General features: G+C 45.4%; 1 protein-coding gene and 1 long non-coding RNA gene across 5 annotated transcripts in view; both read right to left on the bottom strand.

Annotated features, from left to right (window-relative positions):
• The window catches only part of GMIP (GEM interacting protein), a 108,087-nt gene that overhangs the window by 62,198 nt on the left and 18,623 nt on the right, over window positions 1-27,266 (bottom strand). Inside the window, exon 1 of one of the 4 annotated variants that reach the window (XM_083599857.1) lies at window positions 8,215-8,797. The exons of 2 other annotated variants lie outside the window; for them this stretch is intronic. In XM_083599857.1, the coding sequence (XP_083455983.1) occupies window positions 8,215-8,236 (22 nt within the window). In that variant the 5' untranslated portion in view covers window positions 8,237-8,797. Of the gene's footprint in view, window positions 1-458; window positions 3,880-8,214; window positions 8,798-27,266 lie in introns of those variants that run through there. One more of the 4 variants, XM_083599858.1, reaches the window with a different exon arrangement.
• On the bottom strand, window positions 14,316-23,077 carry LOC310756195. The gene is made up of 3 exons (XR_014544756.1): window positions 23,007-23,077; window positions 19,757-21,544; window positions 14,316-14,390 (listed from the first exon to the last, which is right to left on the bottom strand). It is a non-coding gene; the product is annotated as an uncharacterized lncRNA (long non-coding RNA).

Consider the following 27,266-nt stretch of genomic DNA (forward strand, 5'->3'; position numbering starts at 1 on the left):
CAGCATTTCACTCAAGGTTACAATACTCAAGATTCTTATCCATAACTGTTCAGCTGGCCTAAAGTCTATATTGGTTTGTAGTACTATAAACTCTCTTCTGACCTTTCCTTTTTCTTCTAGGGAAAAACTTGCTTTACTTTCCTACTAATTTTGGTCTGTTGCCGCCTCCTTTCCTGCTCAAAGGTGCTATTTAAAATTGGACAGAAGAGGGCAAAAATAGTTCAGTAGGGTTGCAGCCATCATTGGTGCAACCCAACCACATTATGACATCAGTGCTGCCCAGCCAATCCCTGTGAGAGGCTTTATCAGGGCCACCCCAAGACATTTTGGTACCTGGGCGAATGCCCTCCCCAACAAGGAAGAAGGGGTGAGGGAAGATCAGGAACCAGGGGGAAAGAAAGATCAACATCAGGATCTGCTGCCCCCGTGGATCCTGCCGCCTGAGCCGGTTGCCTCACCTTGCCTCATGGGTGGGCCAGCCCTGGCTTTACCACAAAGTCACTGAAAGACACGTGTATCCAGTCATGGTGCAGCAGCAGACCAGGCACGCTGGGGGTCCCTCAGGGCCCTTATTGGCCCCACAGCCCTCACCCATGGCTGCAGCACCGCACTCCAGCAGCCTCCTCATGGCCTGTGGGGCACAGCGGATGTGCTGAGCAACACAGGGAAGGAGGGAAAAGGGGCTGCCAAACTCCTCAGGACACTGTTGGGCGTCTGTTCCCCCTTGCGCCCCCATGGGCACAGTGCACCAGCCGCCTCATCATAATGATGGGGTGTGCCAAGGGTCAAGCAGCAAGCAAGAGAGGAGCATGCATTGGCGGCACAAACCTGTGCCCCCCCCCTTTCTAGGCTTCTCCCTAGAGTCTCACTAACGTCCAATTCTGTTTCCTGAAACAAACACATGACTTGGCCTGACTGCTTGTGCAGAAGACTCAGGTGGGGGACTTGAAGTGGTGGAATCTAGACTTGAGCACTTCAGACTGCCAGGGGAAGAGGCCATTTTAGAATGCTTCCCCGTGGAAACCACCAAGCAACAATTTAAAAAGAAACACCCTATATGCTCATAATAAACCTGGATATCAGGATGCAGCATGTGTCAAGATGGCCTAACTCTGGGTCAAAACCCTTTGCCAAACCTTTAAAACAAGGCATGTGCTTCTTCATACCATAAACAGAGCAAAATCTCTCTGCTCTCCTTCCCCCTCCTCCAGAAACAGGATGTGGTTGCCTTAAATTCAGGGGGTTGCTTCACTAAGCAGCAAGCGATGGGAGGAAAGGCTTGTTTGTCAGGCACAAATGAAAACGAAAAGAGCCAGCAATGTTGCTCCAAATCATTTTAACTCAACTGGGTCTTGCACCTTCTTGCTTGCCTTACTACTGAACTACGCAGATTGCCCGGCTGAATTTTAATGGGAAGGCAGCCAATAGGGAAAAGACAAAGACTTGAGTTTAGTTTCGTCCTGACAGTATTGGCTGACACACCTTGGCCGACCACGGAAATTGCACGGGTTGGAGGAAGAGGCTTTGCTGGCCTGTCTTTGTGGACAGCATGCATGCTAAGTGCAGCAGAATCCAACCATCTCTGCAATCTGAGAATTCTCAGTGTCTCCAAACAGCACAAACCCCTCTGTGCTGTTGATACTGTTGTCAATGTGAAGGCACGCCTAGGAAGTTGGCTTTTGCCCTTTGGGGCATGATATGCAATGCTGTAGCCGGCTCTGTACATCTGCAGCAATAATCCTAGCTCTGCGTAACAAAGTGGAGTGTGGGGTTCACCTTGCTAGTGCTGGGGGACGTGATGGTTAATGGGGAAGATTGGTTGCTAGGGATAGTCCGGGAAGTGACCCTTGGTTTTCATTTCTGGAGACATCTGCTTGAACTCTTGTAGCAGAACAGTGTAACCTCCTCCCAACATCCAAATATCTGTGTGTGCAAATTTTGGGCATTCAAAATAGATTGACTAGATGGACTGGGAGGTGCAGACTGTTTGTTCTAATAGGTGTATCCTACATTCCTAGCTTAATGGGTTCTCCAAGTGGCTTGCAATCCATTTAAAAGAAAAACAATTCATACAGAACCCCCATCAGAAGAGAACCCTAGAAAATGGAGCAATGTAACAAGACCATAGAATATAGCAAACCAGCTGTCCGGGATACATAAAATAGGCACAATTCCACTAAAAACAGTTATGCTAAAATTAGTCTTTAACCCTCTCACAGTGCAGTGACAGCAATAAAATGCCAGCTCTCCAGGTGATTTTCTCTGGGTAGAGTCTCCAGAGGGAGGATGCCACTACGGAGAAGGCCCTGGACCTAGTAATTGCCTGCCACATTTCAGACAGTGGCTGAAATGAAGGGCACAGTCATGGGTGCAGCCAGGATTTCTGCAGATCCAAGCTATCGGAGATGTGATTGGTCAGTTAGTTAAGTATTTTTATTTACTTACTTGATTGGAGGGGCAGCTGCCCCCTGTGCGTCTGACTATGCTCATGGGCACAGCTAAAGTAGAGTAGGGATTTGTGATGGACATGCCTGGTGGTGATGACTTCAGCACTGTCCAGTGAGAGTCCATGTCTTATAGCACCTCCCGTCCAAAAGTAGCTATAGGCTGGTTCACACTTACCTTGGCTTCATGCTTTCTAGGCATAGGTCTGGGCTTTCCAGGTCCAGGTCTGAAGGGGGGGGGGGGTTATCCCAGCGCTTTCCCTGGGAAAACCTGCATTTTATTGCTAAATCAGAGCAAACAGTAATGTGCAGAAAACCTGATTGCCATTTGTTCTGATTCAACGGTAAAATGCAGGTTTTCCTGGGGAAAACACTGATCCCAGAAAACCCCAAATCCAATAACAATACTGCCCAGACCTGTGCTTAGAACCATGCCACAAAAAGATGTGTGGCTTGCCTGCCAGAGAGTCACTATAGCCAGCACTGTCAACGAGCCATTTAAGTGCTGTGAAACCGACCACATCAGTGCATACAAGGACCACACTGTCTGCTAGAAGAGTGAAACCAATGTGTGCCCTTCTTACAGGGTCCACACTCCACAAGACTTCTACAGCTTCTCCCCCCACCCCCTCATATTTAATTTTGATATTCCTCCCTTCCTGGAAGTCAAAGCAAGTCTACTAAGGAGAGATCCCAAAGACACCCATGGTTGGATTTGCTTTATATCAATATTTGACATGTGCCATTTGACTGATATAACCATCTCTCTGAGCAGTAGACACTGAATCATATAAAAGTTGTAGGAAGACCAAACTTTGCACTGTCAGGCTATGCAGGGCTATATGTACTCTATGCTTTAAGTTGGCATGTACCAAATTTATTTTAAAAAATCTGTGTCAAGTTGAAATCAACAGCTCTTATAAAAATTGCATGTATTTGCCTAATTTATTTTGCTTTGTCCACAGAAATCTTTGCAGGGCACTGAAACTCTGTTCACTCAGCACTGGAAATCTTTCCCAAAACACACACTGCCAATTTCACCTGGTAGTGCTCACCCGTTCAAGGCTATTTTTGCAACCATGAGGACTAGACACTCGGTTTTTTAAAATGGAAGCTGAACAGACAGTATGCAGAATATTGTACTTAATACCAATTTTTACATCTGTACAATATGTGTTCAGAAGCCTAGAATATGCACAGTCATGAATGTATTTTATAACACTGATATCTATCTTAATATTAAGGAACTCTATAACTCAAGAACTCTTCCTAAAATTTAGCCTAAATGTCTTATTATATAAACAAAATAAGTGTGCCTTGCCCATATCTAGGGATGGGCAAATCTGTCAATTCTAGCTCATTTCTCATTTTTTCAGTCTTAGTTCAGTTCTTCACATTCCACATTTGCAATTTTTTTAATAAAAAACACAAGTCCCTCATGAAGATTAATTACATTTTAGTGCGATTTCTTAATATACACATTTTTTGCAACATAGTTTCTCCTTATATATTGCATTACATGCTATTTTCACTAATATACTAAAAAGGATATACCAAGAGCTCAGGCCATAAGTTTCAATATAAGGAATAATTCCTACTTGAGAGTTGAAAAGAAAAACGTGTATATTCTGCTAAGAATAACAATTTGAAGCTGATAGTAAATTTAAACACAACGTGTAGGTACGATAGTTTTAAGTAAATTTAAACACAACGTGTAAGTACGATAGTTTTAAGGTAAAACGTTTCAGTACAAGAATAATGTAGTTTCAAATATGCAGTGATATAGTATAGAGGCACATGAAATACCAGTACACAACAATTATTCTGTACAAGTCTCAATGGCAGTCAAAAGGAGTCCATATTATATAGAATCAGAATAAGGAATAAAGAATCAAATAGGGCCGAAAAGGAGTATCCGGAGTGTGAATCAGATGTACGACTCAGTAGTGGTGACCAGGACAGGGCCCTGTTTCGGAGTAAACGCCTTCTTCAGCTGGTAATATCAAATAATATGTCAAAATAAATCAGGTTCTTCAATACCATAGCTTTTGAATTATGGTGCTGGAGGAGACTCTTGAGAGTCCCATGGTCTGCAAGAAGATCAAACCTATCCATTCTGCAGGAAATCAGCCCTGAGTGCTCACTGGAAGGACAGATCGTGAAGCTGAGGCTCCAATACTTTGGCCACCTCATGAGAAGAGAAGACTCCCTGGAAAAGACCCTGATGTTGGGAAAGATGGAGGGCACAAGGAGAAGGGGACGACAGAGGACGAGATGGTGTGATAGTGTTCTCAAAGCGACCAGCATGAGTTTGACCAAACTGCGGGAGGCAGTGGAAGACAGAAGTGCCTGGCGTGCTCTGGTCCATGGGGTCACGAAGAGTCAGACATGACTAAATGACTAAACAACAAACAATGCATTTATATGCACACTTTACCCCAGAATATACATTTTTGTACACCTTACTTGTCTGCAGAACAGCACTGCAAAAAGTAAAAATACACAATACCATAGCAACAACTTATCTCATGTGAAATCAGTTCGCTGAATGCCTGGTGGAATAAAAACATCCTATGATCACCTATATATCATAGTGGAGTAGGCCTGGCATATTTTCTTGGGGAGTTTCACTTTTTTACAATCTGTAATTACTACAGCAGTGTTACTAGCAAGAGTCAAGAAGTTGCCCTTTTCCTAAAGCAAACACGAATGCCTTGGGCATACCTGGTGACTACTACGCAGGCTCATTTAATTGCTTATAATTCTAGTCACTCATAAGTCTCCATGTGCCAAAGTCTAACAACTCATCTCAAGATCTCCAGGGGATGAAGTTTAGCTCTCAGAGGGAGAAAATAGTGGTGGTTCCAGACAACCTGTGTGTTGAACATTCACCCTGATTTGTTTGTAGAGAACTTAGATAACAATGGCTGTTGACTGAGCATTAATTCCAGATTATTTGCATGGAAGTTAAATGATGTTGTGTCAAAGCAAGTGTCATCCACCACTTTCCCGTGCATTTTTCTTATTATAAAAGTCTGATCTTTTGCAGAAGCAACTTTGTTGTTTGAGACCTCTAAACCAACATTAATTGCACAACTTGAATTTGTGACAGAATTTCACCTGAAAACAGTTACTATCTGGAAGTGCCTATAGCATAAAGACAGAAACCAGCGGATAGGCTATTTTCTGTTTGGCTTGAGTATTTTTGCTATTAGAGCCACTTGTGGCTATGAGGCTTTGCCCAGAAACTACTGGACACAGGCTCTGTTCCCAATGCTCCCAGGCAATATCTCTGTCTGTGGCCAGGTTCTGTCCCTACGCTACCAAGGCCCACCCCTTATTTCTAAGGCTCTGCCCCATTAATCTTAGGGTGGGATTTAATTAATGAGGTGCATCCACGGAATTGGCTCTTGCTTGTACAGTGGCCTTCCCGCTCCTCCCCTTGAACCCTGAAATTGGCTCTGAAGGGGTTGGGAGAACCCCAAAAAGTGCATTGGAGGAGGAGAGGGGGGAATTGTTCCATCTGTCAAGCCCAGATGCTTGTCCTAATGGAATAATGGCCTTAGTGCAACGCTGAATTCCTTCCTCAATATCTTTTTTTTATGAAACCTGGTAACTTTGTAAATCAGTGTGTAGAACTGCAGAACTGGCTGGACGGGATCCTGAAACATACCCCTCTCATTCTTAAATGGTGCCTCTAACTTCTGCCCAGAAATTAATGCAGAAACGCATGGATTCCCACATTCCTTTGCATGTACGTGTCTTGTCCAGTGTGTGAATTTTGTATACACGGGGAACAGATCCTCCCACTGTCCTCCAAATGCTTGCTTGTTAAGCTGTGTCGACATCTATTCTGTGTGTGCCAGGCCCAGGACCGGAAATAATGTTCTAATTGAGGCTGGGAAAGATGCTGAGTTGTTTTTTTGTTTTTTGTTTTACTATTTGACACTTTCTGTGAAATGAGGTAAGAGGAGCACAAAGGGAAGTGGAACTTCTGCCTTCTTGCTGAGCACAAATGAGCTGTAAAAACATCCACTATGGAAAAAGAGAGCCAGTGCCTACGGAGCCTTGTCCTCACTGTCCGACAGAATGAAATGGAGGCCTGATATGGGATATGAACCATTCGCTTAGGTCATACAAGGGGGCTGTAGCGCAAGCTGAAACAGTGAATCAGAGGCACATAGGAACATGAACCCCTAAGAGTCCTTAGGAGAACCACACCCATCCAGTATTGAAAATGCCTTGTGGCTTTTCTCTGTGAGACAATGTACTGTAATTCCCTTCCAAAAGAGGCAATGGCGGCTTTTAAAAAGGATTAGGGAAATTCACTGAGATAATGTGTTTCAGTAACTCCTAACCTGGGTGGCTGTGTTCTCCCTCCCCTGTGGGAGGCAAGAGGTCTCTGAGCGCAGGTTGCTGGAAACAGCCAAGAGGGAGAGAGGGCTGCTCCTGCTCAGCTCCTGCTGACGGGCATCTGGTTGGCCACTGGAGGCGTGCCTTGACTGGCCACTGGCCTAATGCAGCCAGCTCTTCTTATGACTATTGTAGCAGACTCTGGGGCTTAGAAACTATTAGCCCTGGGCTCTGCTTGTAACACAACACTGTGATCTATGGGGTAAGGTTCCTGTATCTGAGGATTGCTGGAAGATGAGACCAAGTCAGGGAGTCAGGTCACCTGACTCCTATACCCTTCCCAGCTCTAAGATGCTCTGTGATTTTGTGTCCAATGTGTAGGTGTGTACGTACAGAAGGGCAGTTAGGCAAAAACAGCCAAGAAATGGAAATCTGTGCTGATCACAGCCCTGAGCGTGGCTGGCAGGAGATGGACCATCCTGCAAGGGCTCCTCAGATGGCCTGAATAATTTCCACTCAAACATCTAGTGCAACAGCTGAAACAAATCTGGGGAGGAAAGTTTTCTAAAATTTCACGTGTGTGTGTACATATAGAATTTCAAATCTGACATTTCTGCTACAAAACTTTAAAAGCATTAGTTTTAAAAGTTGCTTTTTAAAGTTTCAGGATTAGGGTTCCAATTCGTGTACCTAGTGCTGTGTGCGCATGCCTTCAGTTTCAGAGATATAACTTAAGGGCCAGCCTTTTAAAATAAGTTTTCAAGTAACAAATATATAATATATACAAATATATAACACCAACTACCTTTTGAGCCCTCTTCCCAACTGTGAATACAGTAAGAATATAATAATGGTTTCTAAAGCAATTAATAACGGCTCCTGCTTTCTAAGTACTTCTGAAATGAACACTGCTATACTCAATCTGCCTAGTTTCATTTAGTTTCCTCTTTTTTGCACCAGCCACAACCAAGGACTGCATACTGACCCACAGGGGCTGTATTTGCACAGCAGAGGTGGTGTTGCCCATTGCAGTACCTCTTTGTCCCTTTTGCCTCATGGTTGTCTCTGGTCAAACAGGTTTTGCAGGCTGTTACTCCCCACATGTGGGATGGAGGGAACTGTTAACTGCAGAGGACAGCTGGCTGAGTGTGTATATACACATGGTCTCTTTTGTGCTGTCTTCGGTTCCGAACAAAATAGTTGATCCCCTGGCCCTGAATAAACTGCTGGTCTCATCCACTCAAGCTTTACTCTTAGAGATCCGGCCCCAAATAACAGTGAGAATTTTCCAGCAAGTGCACAACCACACCTTCAGTGCAGCCCCAGATTAGAAGCCCCAGGACCTGCCTCCTGACAGTGCACTAAGAATGAGCTTCATCCTTTTTGCTGAAATAGATCAGAAGATTGCTTCACCTACCAGCAGGTTCAGGGTCCGCCATGGTCAAGTCTTCAGCAGGAAACGCAGGGGTGAATCCCAGCCCAAGTCCCCGGACGACTCAAAAGCCACAGGCTCTGGGAGGTGGCCCCATGGGTTCTGCATACTTTGCAGAGCCTTGCTGGTCTGCCAGAGCCCGCAGCCGCTCAAAATTTGCTGCTTCCTGCCGACAAGCATTTCCGTGTGAGGAAACTTGTTTGTCCCTTTGATTTGCATACTTTTCTTCAGCTTGCAAGAAAGAGGGCCCTGTGGCAATCCTACTGGCTTTGCTATCTGCAGCTGCACAAGGCCTCTTGGCTTTGAGGTTTTCCGAGATTAACAAACCTCACTTTCTACTCCGGGGGAAAATAAAATAAGTATTGTAATATAATGCATTGCATGTGCTTTGCCATCTCTGAACCTGTGTTCAGTATCTTGAGGACCTCCTGACAGAAATATGGCTGGTGGGGATGAGGTAAAAAAAGGCTACCCCCCCCCAAGGGGAGGGGAAGGAAAGGGTCTTCTGGCTGGCCCCTGCCCAGCTCACGTCAGCGGCCCCTCCTTTGGGCAACTGCCGCCAGGGGGGCCTCTGAAGAACCCCAGATCCTATGGGGAGTGGAGAGGCAGCAGTTGCAGCTGCTGCTGCTTTAAAAAAAAATTCCATTGTTTTGTTAGTTTATGTTTCAATCGCTGCATATTGCTGTAATAACTTTATGTAAAGCACTTTGTGACGTCTGCCAGAAAAGCAGTATACAAATGAATGAATGAATGAATGAATGAATGAATGAATAAATAAATAAATAAATAAATAAATGTGTTTGCTCTGTAAGCCAACAACTTTGCAGTAATTGCAGCAAGAGAAAGTAAAAATCCAAACATAAATAATGAAATGCATAAATTTTCCGAAACTGCTTAGACCCCCCTGGATCCTGGACACCATAAGCCATCGGCATTCATGGCACATGATTGCAGGCTTCCTTAGAGCAGCTCTGCAAAGTGGACTAGTCCTGCTCACCCCATGTGACAGCTAAAGCTAAGAAAATACTGGCTTGCTTAAAAACACCTAAGATGTCTGTAACTAAGGTAAGATTTGAATGAGGGGCTTCCAATTTTATGTTCTTAGCAGCTCTACTAAACTGTACTAGCTCAATCAAGTATGAAATGAAATGAATAGACTTTATTTGCGTAGCCGACAGGCCATAGCATCAAAGGACTAACACCGACAAAAATACATTACAAATATATTTACCATAAAATCTTATGACCTATTAAAACCCTAGGTAGAAGCTGGATTATCATTCATCCATGACCCTCTGTCCCATGAGCGGTGGCCTTTTCTCTGGTAGATTGTTCCAGGTCGGTTAAGTGAATAGACCAGCCAAATTGAAAGATTATAAATATAAATATAACCTCGGAGGGATGGTCAGGACAGGGAGAAAGAGAATAATAACCAGATGCAGATAAATTAATAATCTCAGTACTTACAACTTGGCAGAGGTAATAAAATAATAATAATAAAACGTAATGATAATAATAATAAGATCCTAGGCGAGGAATCCGGGTGACGACACTGATGTCATTCAGATAGCAGCTCTCAGTCTCATTGCTCTCTCGACAAACCTGGCAACCTTCTCTGTTGTCGAGCTATTCTGGTCGGCTAGGAGTGAGAACAATTTGGCTTCACAAGAGCGGCCCGGGATGGCAGATAGGAGCGGCGTGATGGTCTCGTCCCTGAGATCTTTATATAGGGAGCAAGACAAGAGAACGTGTGACACAGTCTCTACGTAGCCAGCTCCACAGGGGCAGAGCCGGTTCTTGAATGAAATTTTTTGATATCTACCTTCAAGAACAGCTGAGGGTAACATATTTAGTCTGGCCAGGGTAAAGGCCCGTCTGAGTTTTGGAATGGTTAAGGTAGACAAATAAGGTGCCCGAAAATCAAAGTGGGAGGGGGGCAGATAAGCGTACCAAGCACTAAATTTCTTAATATAGGCCAGATTATTCTGCTGCTCAATATCCTTCATGCGCTGGTCAATAACGGTTTTTGCCTTGGGGAGACCCATTTTCAGGAGATGCTGTGCTTGGAGGCCACATGCAAGTAGTTTTTGATGCACTACTTTAGACCACCAACTTCTATGAGCATCTCGTGCTACTAGAGGTAGTAGTCCGGATGGGTTTAAATTTAAGCGAAGCCAATAGTTGAATGTTCTTAACCAGGTCCGGGTTTCGACGGAGAGGAGGCCAGTCTCCAGCCGTAGGGCCGCATTTGGTGCGCATGGTGGAACGGCTAGAATCTGTCTTAAAAATTTAGACTGGACCGTTTCAAGTGTGCGGCAATGATTTCCCGTCCAGATTTGGGCCCCGTAGAGTAATTGCGCCAAGGGTTTTGCTTGAAAGACCTCCAGAGCTGCTGGGATATGTCTGCCCCCCTTCGTAAAGTAAAAGCAAGACAGTATTTTGGCGCTTTGAGATGCTTTTTCCCTAGCATATTTATGATGGGCCTCCCAGGCCCCTGTTGACTGGAAAACTACTCCGAGGTATTTGAAAATTTTGACCTGTTCTATTGGCTGATTGTCCATCTCCCATCTGTGATATCTGTGTCTCCTAGCGAAGACCATGACTTTGGTTTTTTGGTGATTAACCACCAGTTGATCTCTCCTGCAGTAGGCTGAGAATTCTCTTAGTAGCCTTTTGAGGCCTACTTTAGTTCGTGATAAGAGAACCGCGTCGTCCGCATAGAGGAGCGCTGAAATTGATTTTTCGGCCAATTTAGGGGCATGAAACTCCGGGGATGTTAGGTATTTGACCATGTCATTTATATATAAGTTGAATAGGGCCAGGGCTAAAATACAGCCCTGCTTGACTCCTTTGGTGGCTGGCACAGGGCCAATTAATTGCCCATTTACTGAGGTTCTTACATATAACCTGGAGTCTTTATATAGGCTTTTTATCAAGAATAGTAATCTTTTGTCAATGTTGGTAGCATTGAGTTTAGCCCAAAGTTTGACTCGTGAGGTCAATAAATGCTGCGTATAGAATCCCACGTGTTTTATTGACGTATTTGTCAATGAGGTGTGCTAATACGAAGCAATGGTCTATTGTTGTTCTGCCCTGTCTGAAGCCGGCTTGCTCCTCTGCCAGAACTGCCTCAGTTTCCATCCAGTCAATTAGTTTGATGTGGAGGTGTTTGGCATACAGTTTGCTGGGGATAGTAAGGAGGCTAATGGGTCTATAGCTCGCTGGATCTGCCATAGGACCCTTTTTATAGATTGGAATAATTACTGCCTCTGTCCAGCAACCAGGTATTATGCCTGTTGATTCGATGTATGTAAATAGCTCAATCAAGTAAAACGGGAGATAAACTGTGGACTTTAAGAGAGAGCTGAAAACAATTTGTGAGAGACATCACTGGACTTCAACTGGTCAGGATGCATGGGCAAGGGGGGATGGGGGGTAGCTGCCCCCCCAATCAAGGAAAACAATAGAAATACTTAACTAACTGACCAGTCATGTCAGTTCTGCCCCCCTAACAAAAGTCATGCCCCCCTAATAAAAATACTGGCTATGCCCATGTCAGAATGGGACTCTGTACTGCAGGAGTGGTGCATCTATGCCCCCACCCCCATTCAGGGCTGATGGGAGCTAAGGCTTGATAATATATGGAGTTGCAAAAAGCAGTTCCACTGTTCAGGTACAAAGGAAGCAAATGAAGTGGGTCCCTAAATGCTTGTTTGGGTGAGGGTTAGGGCTCTGGGTCTGGAACTGTTGAAGGACTGCTGTCATAATGTTAAACCAGGGATGCGTCAGCTTCACTTTGGGTGGTCTTTATAATAGAATCCCCAGGGCTCATTTCTGTGTTTTCACTTTGCAAAGGAAGAGTGCCAACTCAGGCTCTTTTACTGTTTAAAGCATAACCAATCCGAAGCTATTCTGAATATGCACTTTTGCTTCAGAACATAAAAAGGGCTAGTATTAGTACAGGTTTTAGCATTTTAAAATTAATGAACAATTCTACAAGGTACTAATTTGAATGGTCCACCCCTGACACTTTATGGCTCTTATCCCATGTTGATGGCCTTTCAGCTGATTCCCTGGTGGCCCCCTGGAATGTAGAGTTAACCAAGGCTATTGACTGCCTGGCTCCAAAGCACCCTCTCTGATTGCATGGAGCCCAGACAGCCCCATGGTTTTCTCCAGGACTGAGGCCGATGAAACAATCACTGAGACAGCTAGAGCGCCGGTGGCAGAAAACTCATTCTGAATCGGACCAGACATAGGTTAGAGCTCAACGTCGAGCCTACCAAGTGGCGATAGCAACGGCAAAGAGGACCTTCTTCACTGCCTCTATTGCATCTGCAGAAAACAGTACCAGGAGACTCTTTCAGGCAGTCTGGAATCTAACAGATCCTTTTCACCACTGGGTTCTGGTGAGGACTCCCAAGATCTCCTGAAATGACTTTGCGAAGTTTTTTGCAGATTAAATAACTCAGATTTGGAAGGAGGTAGACTTTACCGTGGTAGCAGGGCCGGGGCAGGAGAGTGGCTCCCAGTACGTTTCCAAGCACAAGTCAAAGTGTAAGTGCTCACCTTTAAAGCCCTGCATACCTGAAGGAGCTTCCACTCCCATCTCTGAGGTCCAGCTCCAAGGGCCTTCTGGTGGTTCCCTCACTGCAAGAAGTGAGGTTAAAGGCAGAGGGCCTTCTCAGTAGTGGCACCCTCCCTTCTCAGTTAAGGAGATAAGTAACCTCACAACCTTTAGAAGACATCTGAAGGCAGCCCTATATAGAGAAGCTTTTAATGTCTGATGTTTTATTATGTTTCTGTATATTTGTGCAGACCAAGGATCAACCCAAGATCCTCCTAGTCTAGCATTCTTTGGCAGCATATAGTAAGCAATATGGAGTCCATCTGTGGACCACAGCCGACAATTGGGAAACACTGGCTTGCCAACACTCCAACTGGAGAACAGCCTTTACCAAAGGTGTCATGGACATTGAAGATCCTTGAACTGAGGACGAAAGGGAGAAACGTGCTAAGAGGAAGGAATGTTTGGCAAATCCTCATTATGATCTACTCCCACCTGGAAACCTATGTCCCCACTGTGGAAGGACATGTGGATCCAAGAACATACACATCAACCTACCCTTTAAACCTCCTTCAACCTCCTTTCCCTTTTTGTGGGAGCTGGGGTGCCCATCTTCAGCCTGTCTTTGAGGGCATCTCCCTATCTCCCCAAAAGTCAAAATAGGAACTGATTTACCAGGGACAAGTACCAGAAATTATGTGTGAAAAGCAAAGAACATTGAAACACATGAGACTTCACACCTATGTCCATTATTTCACATCTACCTGTGCAGCCATCATGGTCAGAATTTTGCATTATTTTGAAAATGCTTACTTCTATATTAATACCAGCTCTAGGGCCTTCATGGTGTGATGGCAGGACTGCAGGACTCCCCAAGGAGCCCTCTCTCACTCTCTTTCCAAACCGGTTTTGAACTTTCAACACTTATTGAAAACATGAATGTCACTGTAGGGCCAGGGTGTTATTTTAGCAGACTTTTACAAGCATCTTTGCACTTCACTGTGCAATGATCACATCACCTTGTGGGATAAAAGTGAAAGTGATTCCGCCTGGGGTTTGTCAAAGCCAACGTATCTATACTGCATCTTGGCAAGACTGACCCCAAGACATAAAATGCTCAGAAGATATAAAGAACTGCAGGCTGATGTGGCAAAAGACTGAGTCAGGAGGACGTCATGGCACTTTCTGTCCCTACTTCTGCATTCTCAAAGCCACAGAAGACAACTCAATAGCAACCCTCCCAAAGGCCATTTGCCAACAGACTGCTTATCTGCATAGCATTTGCGTTCTTTTTCTCCAAAAATTATATGGTGGGTGGAGTTGGGGGAACAAACCACATTCTGCATGGAAAGTTGCTGCAGCCCTGGATACTGCATGGCTGTGATCAGGGCCAGATTGAGGTTTGGTGAGGCCCTCAGCTACTGAAGGTAATGGGGCCCTTTATATGTCCAGCTGTCAACAACTAATTGTCACTGTTTTTTTGTTGAATATATGCTATATGGTAATTGATGGTTACCATATTTGCAACCATCCCTGCCAGGGAAAACTTTCAACTGTTGATTTTTGCTTGCTATTAAAGGCATAACATTTCTGCCTTTCCTAGAATCATAGAATCATAGAGTTGGAAGAGACCACAAGGGCCATCGAGTCCAACCCCCTGCCAAGCAGGAAACACCATCAGAGCACTCCTGACATATGGTTGTCAAGCCTCTGCTTAAAGACCTCCAAAGAAGGAGACTCCACCACACTCCTTGGCAGCAAATTCCACTGTCGAACAGCTCTTACTGTCAGGAAGTTCTTCCTAATGTTTAGGTGGAATCTTCTTTCTTGTAGTTTGGAACCATTGCTCCGTGTCCGCTTCTCTGGAGCAGCAGAAAACAACCTTTCTCCCTCCTCTATGTGACATTCTTTTATATATTTGAACATGGCTATCATATCACCCCTTAACCTCCTCTTTTCCAGGCTAAACATGCCCAGCTCCCTTAGCTGTTCCTCATAAGGCATCGTTTCCAGGCCTTTGACCATTTTGGTTGCCCTCCTCTGGACACGTTCCAGTTTGTCAGTGTCCTTCTTGAACTGTGGTGCCCAGAACTGGACACAGTACTCCAGGTGAGGTCTCACCAGAGCAGAATACAGTGGCACTATTACTTCCCTTGATCTAGATGCTATACTCCTATTGATGCAGCCCAGAATTGCATTGGCTTTTTTAGCTGCCGCGTCACACTGTTGGCTCATGTCAAGTTTGTGGTCAACCAAGACTCCTAGATCCTTTTCACATGTACTGCTCTCAAGCCAGGTGTCACCCATCTTGTATTTGTGCCTCTCATTTTTTTTGCCCAAGTGCAATACTTTACATTTCTCCCTGTTAAAATTCATCTTGTTTGTTTTGGCCCAGTTCTCTAGATAAATTTATTGTCATTGTCCGTATATACACAGTATACACAACAACGAAAATCAAACACCCCCCCAAAGACCGGGTTCACATACACATTTACACGTATCTCCAACACTCTCATCCTATTCAGACATAATCTATAAAACATAACATAATCCAGAATATAACATAACCTATTTAAAGGCATAACATAACCTAAAACCTATCTCATTCCTTCCTACTCCCTGCTTGCTATTTCTTGCAACTGGCCCTGAGATCATTATTTAGTGCAATCAGAGCTCTTGGATAGAAACTATTCAGAAAGCGTGTGGTTCGTGTTTTCATTGTCCTATATCTTCTGCCCGAAGGCAACAGTTCAAAGAAGTTGTGAGCAGGATGGGTGGGATCTCTCAGGATATTGTGTGACTTCTTCAAAGTGCGAGACGTGAAGATCTCATCCAGGGTTGGTAGTTGGAGCCCAATAACATTCTGGGCAATTTTAATTATTCTCTGTAAAGCTTTTTTATCCGTTTCGGAACTGCTCCCATACCACGATAATACACTATAGGTTAAGACACTCTCGATGGTACTGTGATAATAGGACAGAAGTAGGTGCTGAGATAGATTCAGTCCCCTGAGCATTCTCAGGAAATACAACCTCCCCTGCACCTTCCTCACAACCATATTAATATTTGCAGTCCATGAGAGGTCCTCAGAGATATAAATGCCCAGGTATTTAAAACTACCAACCCTCTCCACCTCCTCGCCATTTATGTACAATGGTAAAAATACACTTTTCTTTCTCCTAAAGTCAATTATGAGTTCTTTGGTTTTTTTGGTGTTAAGCATAAGATTGTTTTCTTTACACCATTGAATTAACCCCTGTACTTCTTTCCTATAAGCAGTCTCATTGTTCTCACTAATGAGCCCCACCACTGTTGTATCATCCGCAAATTTGATGATTAATCTGTCAAGGTCGTTTTGACAGAATTAATCTGACAGAATTAATCTGTCAAGGTCGTTTTGAAGTGTGATCCTGTCCTCCGGGGTGTTAGCCACCCCTCCCAGTTTGGTGTCATCTGCAAATTTGATCAGGATGCCCTTGAGTCCATCATCCAAGTCGTTGATAAAGATGTTGAATAAGACCGGGCCCAAGACAGAACCCTGTGGCACCCCACTAGTCACTCTTCTCCAGGATGAAGAGGAACCATTGATGAGCACCCTTTGGGTTCGGTCAGTCAGCCAGTTACAAATCCACTGAGTGGTAGCATAGTCAAGACCGCATTTAGACACAAGAGCTACCCACCCTGGAAGAGTGGCAGATGAAGCTGATAGACTATATGGAACTGGCGGAAATGACTGGCAGAATCCGAGACCTGGGAGAAGAGTTGGTGGAAGAAGACTGGAAGAAATTCAAAGACTATCTTCAGAAATACTATAAAATTAATGAGTGTTAAAATTGTGCTTGGATTGGTAATAAGTGGTAATTAGTGATAAAAGTTATTAAGATTATGCAAAAAAGGTATTGATAATTGGTTGAAAATATGGACATAATATATGTTATGGTATAAAGTTTAAACATTTGATAAAGGGTAAGAATTTGCTGAATTAAATATTTGAATGGGAATACAAAAAGGGGAAGGTGTGAGGAGGTCAAGAACATAAGCATATGAAATTGAGGTTATTGGAAAAATGGATTGGTTTTATTTTTTCTTTGTTTAAATTTAATTTTTCTTAATTAGTTGTGTTTTTCCTTCTGTATTTTTTTTTTTTTGTGTGTTTCTTTTTTCTGTAATCTATGGTTTTTATTCTGTGAATTTCTACTTTTCTTTTTTGTAAAACTTCAATAAAATCTTATGGAAAAAAAAAAAAAGACCGCATTTTACCAGCTTCTTTACAAGAATATCATGGGGCACCTTGTCAAATGCCTTGCTGAAATCAAGGTAGGCTACATCCACTGCATTCCTTTCATCCACCAGGCTTGTAATTCTGTCAAAAAATGAGATCAGGTTAGTCTGACATGACTTATTTTTCAGAAATCCATGCTGACTATTGGTGATTCACAACATTCCTTTCTAGGTGCTCACAGACTGTTTGCTTAATGATCTGCTCCAGAATCTTCCCTGGTATTGATGTCAGACTGACTGGGTGGTAATTATTTGGGTCCTCTCTTTTTCCTTTTTTGAAAATAGGGACAACATTTGCCCTCCTCCAGTCTGCTGGGACTTCGCCTGTTTTCCAGGAATTCTCAAAGATGACTGCCAGTGGTTCTGAGATCACATCTTCCAGTTCTTTTAATACTCTTGGATGCAGTTCATCTGGCCCTGGAGACCTGAATACATCTAAACTAGCCAAGTATTCTTGTACTATCTCCTTAGTTATTCTGGGCTGTGTTTCCTCTGCTGAATCATTTGCTCCAAATTCTTCAGGTCGGGCATTGTTTTCTTTATCGGAGAAGACTGAGGCAAAGAAGGCATTGAGGAGTTCAGCCCTTTCTGTGTCCCCTGTTTGCATTTCACCATCTTCTCCTCTGAGTGACCCCACTGTTTCTTTGTTCTTCCTTTTGCTACGAACATACCCATAAAAGCCTTTTTTGTTGCTTTTAACCTCTCTAGCAAGCTTGAGTTCATTCTGTGCTTTTGCTTTTCTGACTTTGTGTCTACACGTGCTGGCTATTTGTTTTAATTCCTCTTTGGTGGTTTCCCCCCCCCTTTCCATTTTTTGTACACATCCACAGAATCACAGAATCATAGAGTTGGAAGAGACCACAAGGGCCATCTTGCTCTTACTGTCAGGAAGTTCTTCCTAATGTTTAGGTGGAATCTTCTTTCTTGTAGTTTGGATCCATTGCTCCGTGTCCGCTTCTCTGGAGCAGCAGAAAATGGCTATCATATCACCCCTTAACCTCCTCTTCTCCAGGCTAAACATGCCCAGCTCCCTTAGCCGTTCCTCATAAGGCATCGTTTCCAGGCCTTTGACCATTTTGGTTGCCCTCCTCTGGATCCTTTTTTAATCTTAACTCAGTTAAAAGTTCTTTAGATAGCCATACTGGCTTCTTTAGGCACCTTGCATGTTTCTGTCTCATTGGTATTGCCTGAAGTTGTGCTTTTACTATCTCCCTCTTAACAAACTCCCAGCCATCATGAACTCCCTTTCCTTTTAGTATTACTGTCCATGGGATCTCACCCAGCACTTCCCTAAGTTTTATGAAGTCGGCTTTCTTAAAGTCAAGAAATTGAGTCCTAGTATGCTTGGCTGCTCCTTTCCGCTGTATAGTAAACTTCAGAAGAGCATGATCACTCGCGCCTAATGATCCTTCCACTTCTACCCCACTAACCAGGTCATCAACATTGGTTAGGACCAGATCTAAAATGGCTGTTCCTCTTGTTGCTTCTCCCACTTTCTGGACAATGAAGTTGTCTGCAAGGCCAGTGAGGAATCTGTTTGACCTTATGCTCTTGGCTGAGTTTGACATCCAACAAATATCCGGGTAATTGAAGTCCCCCATTACTACTATCTCCCTTCCTTTTGCATGCTTGGCCATCTGTTCCAGGAAGGCATCATCTATGTCCTCCGTTTGGCTTGGGGATCTATAGTAAACTCCCACAATGAGGTCACTGTTATTCTTCTCTCCCTTAATTTTGACCCAAATGCTCTCACTTTGGCTTTGAGGTTCTAAATCTTGGATCTCTTCACAGGTATACACATCCCTGACATATAACGCCACTCCTCCTCCTTTCTTGTCTGGTCTGTTTCTCTGAAATAGATTGTATCCCTCCATTATTACATTCCAATCGCGGGACTTATCCCACCAGGTTTCAGTGATGCCTATTATGTCATATTTAGTTTGCTGTACCAAGAGCTCAAGCTCATCTTGTTTATTTCCCATGCTTTGCGCATTAGTGTACAGACATTGAAGTCCATTAATCATTCCCCTGTGTCTCTTATTTAAGGATTTTTTCCTCCCACCACTAGGTCTGCGTGCTGTTTGCTCCATTTGGTCTATGACATTTGGATGATCATCTTCATCAATTGATAGACTCCTACCTTCAGGAGCACTGTCTCCCTCCCCCACATTAGTCAGTTTAAAGCCCTCCTGATGAGGTTTCTGAGATTTTTGGCAAAAACATTCCTCCCAACCGTTGTGAGGTGCAGGCCATCGCTTGCCAGAAGTCCATCTTCAAGAAACTGCAGTCCGTGATCTAAGAATCCAAACCGTTCCTGTTTACACCATTTGCGAAGCCAGCTGTTCACTTCCACTATTTTTCCCTCTCTCCCTGGGCCACGTCGTTCAACTGGGAGGACAGATGAGATGACAATTTGTGCATTTAATTGCTTCAATTTCCTGCCCAGAGCCTCGTAGTCTCTTTTGATCTTCTGGAGGCTATTGCTTGCAGTGTCATTGGTTCCCACATGAACCAAGAGGAAGGGGTATTTGTCAGTGGGTTTTATGATTCCTTGCAGTCGTTCAGTTACATCTTGGATCTTAGCCCCGGGGAGACAGCACACTTCCCGAGACATCTTGTCAGGCCCACAGATCACTGCTTCTGTTCCCCTCAGTAGGGAATCCCCTATCACCACTACACGCCTCCTGCATGTTTTCAGTGCAAGGCACTCCTTCCATAAACTTAACAAGCCCCTAATCTGTTTCAGGGAAGTGGTAGACCTTGGGATCACAAATTTCAGTGGTGTCCTGTGCGATGCCAAAATTTGACATCTCTCTCTCACACACCCTTGCCTTCCTTTTTTTTAAAAAAAAAAATTTTTATTAACAAACCAATCAAATCACATTAATTCCAAATTACAGAGCCAAATTTTAAATTTTTGTTGGGGGTACCCATGTTTCAAGCTCTGAAAGGGATCCGGTCATCTTATTGCTGCTGCTTTGATGTTCACAATTCTGTCCAAATAATGTTCATAATTCTATCCATTCCTTCTTTGTTGTTTTGCTCATCTCTTCTTGTTGTTTTCGTATATTTTTCCTTTCTTTACTTTGTGACCTCTGATAATCTCCACAAGCGAGTTGAAAACAAGCATTTTTATAATCCTGTGTGGATTTTTCCATTCATCCAAGAGTCATATTCAGACAGCAGACGCATTTCATCACTTCCATAAAAACAGTCTTCACGTCTGCTCATTCATCTTCGCAGGCCTGTCACTCCCTTCTCGATCTTCTCAGGGGGTTCTGCCAGGAGTCCGATATAATAACAAAGCCAAGGCCTCCTCCCCCTCTTAATCGTCAATCCTGGAACAAAGCCTGCCAACATGGCGACTCTCTTTTTATAACTGCGCCATTCCAAAAGCCTTTGATTCTTTTCCAGATCTCCATAAACCATGCCTTTGGTTAGTAATTCATTTCCACACAGTTTCTTAATCATCCTGCTTATAGTCAATTGTGCAACGGTAACTTCTTGGGGAGGGATTGTTAGGTAATCACATAGAGAGAAAAAAGGAAAGTTCCCCCCCCCTTTCTGTCCCGTTCCGACATACCGACCCTTTGATGTATCTTCTTCTTGATATATTTTCCTGTTGAATCCAGCCCGTCGCTCAGCTTCACAGAGGTCACTTCAATTAGCAGTCTAAACTCCCATTCTTCACTCGAAACATGTGCATTTGCTGCTCTCTCTAATTGTTATTTTGAGCTCCTGCAACCAGGTCGCGCAATCAGAGACGGCGTCGGGAGAGCCATCCCACACGAGTGCTGTGCGCCTAGTGCCCTCACCCCCTTCTTCTTTCGAACTCGGGGGTGATTTATGGCAACCGCAGGTGAAGGCAGTGTTTCCCCCATTCCCTGGGGAAACAAGGAAGGCTACATACTCCCATATTAGCCTCTTAATTGCCTCGTGTGAGACGGAGAGATGGTATTGTCAGCCATCTTCCAATGCGCCCCTAGTGGCCCCCCGCACACCCTTGCCTTCCATGCTACATCATAGTTGTGGAGTCCCCTGCGGCACTCCAGAGGCTCCATGTCCAGTGCGACTGAACCAGCCACACTCTCCTAAATCCGCCTCCGTTCAGGGCTACTTTGAGGTCTGAAGGGACCATGGCAAGAACGGACCTCCTCCTCCTCTGGTGGATCCCTCGTGGTGATTTCACATTTCCTAGAAAGCCCGGCTGTGACACTGCACCAGATGCTCCAGGGCATTGTGGGAAAATGAACGTGGCAAATGCTTCCTCCTTCCAGCTGCTAGCTGCAGGGGCTCCAGTGCTGCTTGAGGGTGCTAGCTGCTGAGGCTGGCCCTTATTCCCTGAATGTTAATTCCATGTTCATGGCGATCCAGTTCTCACATTTCCTTTGTGGTGCAACAGTTCCTGAGATGCTGATTTGTGTGGGGTCAGGATTGCATGGGGAGCCAGTTGTGTGTGGCAGCTCCCTGTGGGGAGGGGGAAGCAATTTTCACCATCATTTTCATGCAGTTGTGCTGATGAAGTCATCTAAAACACACAGACTCCTGCTCTTACTCCATGATGGCACTTATGAGAGCCAGAGAAAAGTGGCATATGTAGGCATTGGTGAGAAGGGCATTTTACAGGCTTTGGGGATGTGGCTAATGAATGTAAATGGGGTGCGGGATCTTGGTGTAAACTTGCATCCCTGTCGAGATAACATGCTTTCACTTGCACACCTATCAGTAATAGGCTGAGGTGGGGGAAGGGTACCATAACAGTCCTATATGTGGCTGGTGTTTCAATGGCTGCCGCCCAACAATATTGTTATGTCCTAAGCTTGGATCCTAGAAAAATAGGCAAGTAGGGTCCTAGAATGCAACAACTGATTGGCTTGCAGCAGCAGCCCAATCAGACCCCAGGAGGAAGCTAATCAGACGGGACTCATTGTGTAAATAATGTATATAAAAGTCTGCGGTTTGGGGGGAAATTCAATCACTGTTTTACAAGCTGCAATAAAGAGCATGAAATCACTGCAGGACTCTGAGTATATTTCAAATATCAATATGAGAATTAGGCTGGAGAGGATTTAGAGGGGGAAGGAGCTGAAGGGTGTCTATTCCCAGCCCTGAAGAGAACTCCTGAGTCCCTACCCTTCTTAACCTGAAACTGTTCTTAACCTGAAGAACCACTTTAGCTAATGGGGCCTGCTGCTGCGCGATTTCTGTTCTCATCCTGAAGCAAAGTTCTTAACCTGAGCTACTATTTCTGGGTTAGCGGAGTCTGTAACCTGAAGCGTCTGTAACCTGAAGCGTCTATAACCCAAGGTACCACTGTAAAACAAAAAAACACACCAGAGGACAGTGTGGGCTGGCCTCCACTGACTTCTTTGGCGGCAATCCTCCCAAGTGAACAAGGGAGCAGGTGATCCATAGAGGGATTTTCTTAAAATCTTGATGTTGAGCTCCTTTACATGGGTTTCCCACCCACTCCCAGTTTCTGCCTCACTTCTTAATTTCAACAAGGAGCAAGTTCCCCTCCCCCAGTTCCACTAAGGTAAAGGTAAAGGTACCCCTGCCCGTACGGGCCAGTCTTGCCAGACTCTAGGGTTGTGCGCTCATCCCACTCTATAGGCCGGGAGCCAGCGCTGTCTGCAGACACCTCCGGGTCATGTGGCCAGCGTGACAAGCTGCATCTGGCGAGCCAGCGCAGCACACGGAAACGCCGTTTACCTTCCCGCTAGTAAGCGGTCCCTATTTATCTACTTGCAACCGGGGATGCTTTCGAACTGCTAGGTTGGCAGGCGCTGGGACCGAGCAACGGGAGCGCACCCCGCCGCGGGGATTCGAACCGCCGACCTGATGATCGGCAAGTCCTAGGCACTGAGGTTTTACCCACAGCGCCACCCGTGTCCCTTAGTTCCACTAAAAATAAGGCTAAATCTCCTACCTTATATGCATAATTACACACATTATCCTATGCATAATAGTAGATGCATATGCACTCCAGGTTTCTTAAACTGACCATATACCTAAAGGGATACATACAACAATGCATATGTATAACTATAAAAATGTGTACATATTAACATACTCATAACTGCAGAAATGTAGTACAGAAATACAACTCTTTTATGCATATTATATGAGTTGCCGAAATTGTAAGGGTATTAGTGGGTTGGGAAAGGAGAACACTGATATTAACAAGGGAGGGCAGCATGGGGCTTGGGATCACCACTGTTGAGGGACGAGGGAGGTATGGCGGTGGGGGCAAATATTATAAGTGAAGGGGTTTAAGATACAGATAACCTCAGATATGCAGATGACACAACCTTGATGGCAGAAAGTGAGGAGGAATTAAAGAACCTTCTATTGAGCGTGAAAGAGGAGAGCGCAAAATATGGTCTGAAGCTCAACATCAAAAAAACGAAGATCATGGCCACTGGTCCCATCACCTCCTGGCAAATAGAAGGGGAAGAAATGGAGGCAGTAAGAGATTTTACTTTCTTGGGCTCCATGATCACTGCAGATGGTGACAGCAGTCACGAAATTAAAAGACGCCTGCTTCTTGGGAGAAAATCAATGACAAACCTAGACAGCATCTTAAAAAGTAGAGACATCACCTTGCCAACAAAGGTCCGTATAGTTAAAGCTATGGTTTTCCCAGTAGTGATGTATGGAAGTGAGAGCTGGACCATAAAGAAGGCTGATCGCCGAAGAATTGATGCTTTTGAATTATGGTGCTGGAGGAGACTCTTGAGAGTCCCATGGACTGCAAGAAGATCAAACGTATCCATTTTGAAGGAAATCAGCCCTGAGTGCTCACTGGAAGGACAGATCGTGAAGCTGAGGCTCCAATACTTTGGCCACCTCATGAGAAGAGAAGACTCCCTGGAAAAGACCCTGATGTTGGGAAAGATGGAGGGCACAAGGAGAAGGGGACGACAGAGGATGAGATGGTTGGATGGTGTTCTTGAAGCTACCAGCATGAGTTTGATCAAACTGCGGGAGGCAGTGGAGGACAGAAGTGCCTGGCGTGCTCTGGTCCATGGGGTCACGAAGAGTCGGACACGACTAAACGACTAAACAACAACAAACAACAACATGCTTGAACCTCTTCCAATCTGCACCCCATCTCAAGGGATGAAGGTAGGCTGAGCAGGGATTTCCCACCTCCATCACTGGTGCTGTGCAATGCCAGGTCTATAGGGAATAAAACTGCCACCCTGCAAGACTTCTTAATCTCGCAGGGGGCTGATCTGGCTTGTGTGACGGAGACCTGGGTGTGCAAAGGCGAAACAGTCGTCTTGTGCGAGATGGCACGCCCAGGTTTCTCCATCCTCCACCAATTGCGGACTGGAGGGAGGGGGGAGGGGTGGTGCTGTTAATCTGGGATTGCCCTTTCAGGGCTCTGCCAGCGCCATCGATCTCCGGCATTGAATATGTTGGCCTGGTGTGGGGCACTGAGGAGAGCCTGGCTGTCTGGCTGCTGTACCGACCACCTAGTGCACTGGCAGCCACCCTGTCAGACCTACGGGAGGTAGCGGCAGGCTGGGCCCTGGAGTTCCCTAACCTATTAGTTTGGGGAGACTTCAACATCCAGGCAGATGCTGCCCCCTCCTCACAGGCTCTGGACCTGGTGTCTTCCATGGCATCACTAGGGCTCTCCCAGTTTGTTTCAGGCCCCACACATCAAGCAGGCCACACACTGGATTTGATCTTTGGCGTAGGTATAATTGTGAGCATGTCCTCCCCTGTGGTCTGATCACTACACTCTGAAAGCCATGGTCTGATCACTACACTCTGAAAGCCAGGATTGACTCCCCACCCCCACCCCCACTTGGCTGGCGAGCCTATTTGGCCCCGCCCATGGAGGCTGTTGGATCCTGATGGATTCCGTCAGGCCTTGCAGGACCCTGCCCCCCAGTGGCTCATTAGATGAGCTCATTGAGGGCTGGAATACCTGGCTCTTGGCGGCCATTAATGAGATCACACCCAGGCACCCTCTGTGACCCTGCCGAAACTGGGGCCCCTTGGTTTACCAAGGAGCTCCAGAAAATGAAGTGGAACCTGAGATGGCTAGAGCAAGTATGGCGGCGTGCTCATGACGGAGCCTCAAGAACATCTTATAGGACACTTATGAAAGCCTATGAGATGGCAGTGAAAGCTGCTAAGAAGTCCTACTTCTCAGCTTCCATTGCATCCGCTAGCTCGCGCCCGGCACAACTTTTTAGTATAATTAGATCCTTAATGTCCCTGGAGGGACAGCAAACTTACATACGAATTTGACTCAGCTGTGAGGCATTTGGATACAGTAACAGAACTGAAGGCCCCTCCACTGTCTTCAGGTCCAGTACTGGACCACTTCGATCAGATACTCCCAGCCGATGTGGACAAATTACTCTGAGCTGGAAGGCCCATCACTTGCCCCCTTGACCCGTGCCCGTCTTGGCTGATTAGAGCGTGCCCAGACGAGGTGTGGGTCCCTCTGGGTGACATCATCAATCTGTCTCTCAGTACGGGGACATTCCCAGGGGTAGTTGTGCGTCTGCTCTTAAAGAAAACACCATTAGATCCTTTAGATCTATCCAATTACCGCCTGGTTTCGAATCTTTCGTACCTGGGTAAGGTAATTGAAAAAGCTGCTGCTGAACAGCTTGGTATGTTTCTGGATGAAACATTGGCTTTGGATCCATTTCAGTCTGGCTGGTCATCCAAGAGCCCTGGTCGCTCTAACAGATTATCTCCGTAGGCAGCTGGACTGGGATGGGGCGGGATGGGGCGGGGCTGCTGATTCTTTTAGATCTGTCAGCATCCTTCAACATGGTCGATCACGAATTATTCGACCACTGCCTTGCCGACGTGGGGATTCAGGGCACGGTCCTACTATGGCTGTGCTCTTCCCTGTCAGGTCGGGGACAGAGGGTGGCGCTAGGGGAGGAGTTGTCATAGCAGATGCTCCCCGATGCTCTTTAACATCTTTATGTGCCCTCTTGCCCAGCTTGTTCGGAGCTTTGGGCTGGGCTGTCATCAGTACGCTGATGACACCCAACTTTATCTGTTGATGGATGGCTATCCTGACTCAGCCCCAGACACATTGACCAGATGTTTGGAAGCTGTGGCTGGATGGCTGTGTGGGAGCTGGTTGAAGTTAAATCCTTCGAAGACAGAGGTCCTCTGGCTGGGCTGGGGTGACATGGGGTTGGGGGCCAACTCCCATCTCTTATAGGGGCTCAATTAGTGCCAGCGCCTTCCGTCAAGAGTTTGGGTGTAACTTTCGACGCCTCCCTTTCTATGTAGGCACAGGTTGCAGCCACAGCAAAGGCAGAATTTTTCCACCTCCACTGTGCTAAGCAGCTGGTCCCTTACCTCTCCTGCCCTGATCTTGCCACTGTGATCCATACAACGGTCACCTCCAGGCTCAATTATTGTAATCCACTCTATGCGGGGCTGCCCTTGAAGCTGACCGAGAAATTCCAATGGGTGCAGAATGCTGTGGCGAGGCTCCTTAGAAGGTCCTCACCACAGGATCACATTCATCCAGTGCTACACCAGCTGCACTGGCTCCTGGTGGAGTACAGGATCAGGTTTAAGGTGCTGGTTTAAACCTTTAAAGCACTCGAACCTAGGGGACTACCTCTCCTGGCATGCCCTGCGGAGGACCTTACGGTCCACAAATAATAACACCTTGGACGTCCCAGGCCTCAAAGAGGTCTGACTGGCCTTGACCAGAGCCATGGCCTTTTCAGCCCTAGCCCCGACCTGGTGGAATGCCTTGTCACAAGAGACCAGGGCCCTGCGGTATCTGACATCTTTCCACAGGGCCTGCAAAACGGAGCTCTTCTGCCAGGCCTTTGGTCGGGGCCCAGTCTGACCTCTCCCTCTTTTTATAAGACCCTGCATGTACAGTAAGTGGCCTCCCTAACTCCTCCCACCGACTCATATAAGATCAGCACAAATAATTGGGCCTGGTGAGCACTTAATGTTCCAAACCCCTATAGTTATAATTCGTGGGTTGCTATCTGACTTTATTCTGATCTTAATTTGGTTTTAAGCTGTATTTTAATCGATTGGTTGACAATGTTTTTAATGTATTATACACTTTGATGTTAGCCGCCCTGAGCCTGGTCCTAGCCGGGGAGGGCGGGGTAATAATAATAATTATCATTATTATTATTATCATTATTATCATTATTTATATACTGTACAT

The sequence above is a fragment of the Podarcis filfolensis genome (assembly GCF_964270895.1).
Source record: "Podarcis filfolensis genome assembly, chromosome: 2".
In the NCBI taxonomy this organism is placed as follows: Eukaryota; Metazoa; Chordata; class Lepidosauria; order Squamata; family Lacertidae; genus Podarcis; species Podarcis filfolensis.